The 2,955-nt window shown below is 39.8% G+C and overlaps 1 protein-coding gene and 1 non-coding gene across 3 annotated transcripts in view; one reads left to right on the forward strand and one right to left on the reverse strand.

Annotated features, from left to right (window-relative positions):
• LOC106878468 (rotatin) overlaps positions 1-2,955 on the reverse strand; it is a 55,061-nt gene that overhangs the window by 25,592 nt on the left and 26,514 nt on the right. For both annotated transcript variants that reach the window (XM_052973803.1, XM_014927685.2), the window contains exon 24: positions 2,116-2,343. In XM_052973803.1, the coding sequence (XP_052829763.1) occupies positions 2,116-2,343 (228 nt within the window). The remainder of the gene's footprint in view (positions 1-2,115; positions 2,344-2,955) is intronic.
• Positions 597-669, forward strand: Trnat-ugu (transfer RNA threonine (anticodon UGU)). Its single transcript has one exon. It is a non-coding gene; the product is annotated as a tRNA-Thr (tRNA).

Here is a 2,955-nt window from a genome sequence, read left to right on the forward strand (position 1 = left end):
ATATATATATATATATATATATATATATATACAGTCACATTATTCTGGGTTGTCCTTCATTCTAGTAAAGTAAAAAATGTTTGTGGATTCATTCATAGTCTGCGGGGATCGCTTTTTTTTAGCATTGTTTGGTTTGCTTCACAGGTGAATCTAATTAGGCTTAGACAATATTGGTGTGTAGTGTTGGGAGGCGTGCGCGCACGAACACACACACACACACAATATATGAATGATATTTAACTGCCGATTGTCTGAAACCAAAACAACAACATAAAAGTTTTCATGAATGAATTTAGCGGAAGTGTTTAATAGCAGGGAGCAGTGCTTGCGTAGTAAACTGTTACTGGCAGAACTAATATACTTAATGAATAACAATATTCACTTCTCTCCTCTTACATTACAGAGTTCTCCCTGACACACACGCATTCGCACTGACATGGCTAAGATGGCTCGTCTTTCAACATACGTCACTCGACAGACAGGCCAGCCTCAAAATCTCGACCCCAATTAAGATCGAACTCAAACCACCTGCTTTGATGGTCACGGAAACACGGCGTGCGGCTATATACAGTATTTTCCAAGCTGATTTTGTGACTGCCTCCATAGCTCAGTGGTTAGAGCACTGGTCTTGTAAACCAGGGGTCGGGAGTTCGATCCTCCCTGGGGGCTGGTACACAGTATATTTCGCTCCGATACTTTTTTTAAAGGTCATTTCAGCTCGTCGAGGTTTTACGCAATTCATTTAACTGTTATTTAATTATACATAAATTATAGGTTTCATCGCTTGAGAGCATGACCTAGAATGGAAGGCTACAGCTGGGACTGAAGCCATATCACACAGACTTCAGCAATATTTTTTTTTCCCTTAACCAATTAAAACAATTTCTTAAATTTGAAATATTCACACAGATGCAAAGAAACAGGAAACAAGAGATGAGAATGGAAAAGAAAAAGATGAAAAAGGAAAAGTTAGAGGGAGCAAAATAGTTGAAGACGGAGGGGAAGAGGTGATGAGCCACACATCCCAGAACAAGTGGGGTGCTCAGCCACGCCCCGTAGTAATGACCACGATAGCATTGCCATGGAAAATGGCCAGCGACACTTGCTGCAGTAGCAATTCCACCTTGCAGGGCTCATTTCTCCGACAGGCCACATGTCACACAACTGACAACATGGGGTCTGATTTGACATTTTTTTTATCAAAACCCCAGAAGGATGAAAGGCAACTCAAGATGTAAAGAAACATAACAACTAAATATTAAAACTAAATACTGGAAATAGCAGCCAGACCTCTCTCAAATCACGCTGTACAACTTTGGACACTTTAGTCCAAGTTGTACATATTTTTTATCAACACAGAAAGGATAAAATCATATTCAGTACTGTTAGTGTTTCTCTCACTACTGTACCGCCAATCTGCCAATTCACCCCATCAACATTTCATCATCATTGTTTTTGTTGTCCACTTTTCCATGCCTGCACTGTAGAGTGGTTGGCGTTTGAAAGGGCATCCAGCAGTAAAAACCATGCCAAAATTAACTTCACCTGTGCTTGTGCCACGTAAAAAGCATTCAGTCCCTTCTGCAGGGTGGTTGGTGTTAGGAAGGCAGACAGAGTTTAATGAAGCAGAATGAAAGGCAAAGCTGACCTCAGCAGAATGAGTCAGAAGAAATAATGCATAGCATTTCTTTTTTCCAACACTCTAACAATTCTGCCAGCTCACTCACCTCACTACAAATGAATAATGCTCAGAGGACAAATGCATGAAGAGTGGTTTCACTACTCAACTCACATTTCAAACAAGCTTATCATCTTCATCATCATTTAATGTCCATTGTCCATGCTGGCATGGGTTGGACGGTTTGACTGGGCTGGCACACAAGAAGGCTGCATCAGACTCTAGTCTGATTTGGCATAGTTTTTTACGGCTAGATGCCCTTCCTAACACTGACCACTCCTAGAGTGTAATGGGTGCTTTTACATGCTACCGGCATGGGTGCCACTTGCGTGACTCCAGGGTGCATCCTGCAATGATTATGTTTGCTGGCAGAGCGGAATAGCATAGAAACTAAATGCATAGTGAGGCTGAAATAATGTAATTATTACTGAACTCACCGAGATAATGCTTCGTTCCACTTGAGTTGGTGTAAAGTCTTGCAGGAGATATTTTGGCAGTTTCCTGGCATTACCATGTAAAGATGGAGCACATTTAAAGCTGAATTGACAGCAAAATGGTTCGTGGCAGTGGAAATAGCTTGGACAGCCTCTTGAAGGCCAGTGGGTAAATGACTGGTTTTGATAATTAGAAAGTCTGTAGAACTTAATTCCAAATGTTTAGGATATCTGAAAAGAAGATTGATGGTACATTATGGAACACAGCATATGACAGAATATGCATCATGTGTACAGCAATATAAATTTAGTGTTGATGTGGTGATAGGTATATGTCCTGAAGTAGATGTGTTGTGTCTCAAAATGATTGATCTTTTTAGGGTTGAAGGTTATCAATGCCCTAAAATGTAGAAGGCTCACCTGCATGAACGCTGGCTACATATACTGTGGATCAATATTTTTTTTCCATGTGTTATGAAAAAAAAATAGAACACTCCAAGTTTTCTTCCCATTCCTGTCATCTGTATTTTTTTTGGATCTTGTTCAAAATGGGGGCACCAGTATTTTCTTAACGAAACACTTTGAAACTTGGGACACTGGTAGAATGTGTCATATAAAACATCTTTTTCTCTTAGTCTTCTTAACAAAAAAACGTACATCGCAAGTTATTTCATGTTAAAGTTGTCGTATTTCTGTAATTTCAACCAATGACTGACGTCCATTCAGCCGAATACATTAAGTGCTGACTACGTAAACAAACGATTCTCAAACGATTCTGGCGGTGATAAAATTATTATTTCCTTGTCAAAAAATGGCTGAAGCATATTGGCAGTAGAGTTAGGG

Source organism: Octopus bimaculoides, chromosome 17 (assembly GCF_001194135.2).
Source record: "Octopus bimaculoides isolate UCB-OBI-ISO-001 chromosome 17, ASM119413v2, whole genome shotgun sequence".
NCBI classification, from domain to species: domain Eukaryota; kingdom Metazoa; phylum Mollusca; class Cephalopoda; order Octopoda; family Octopodidae; genus Octopus; species Octopus bimaculoides.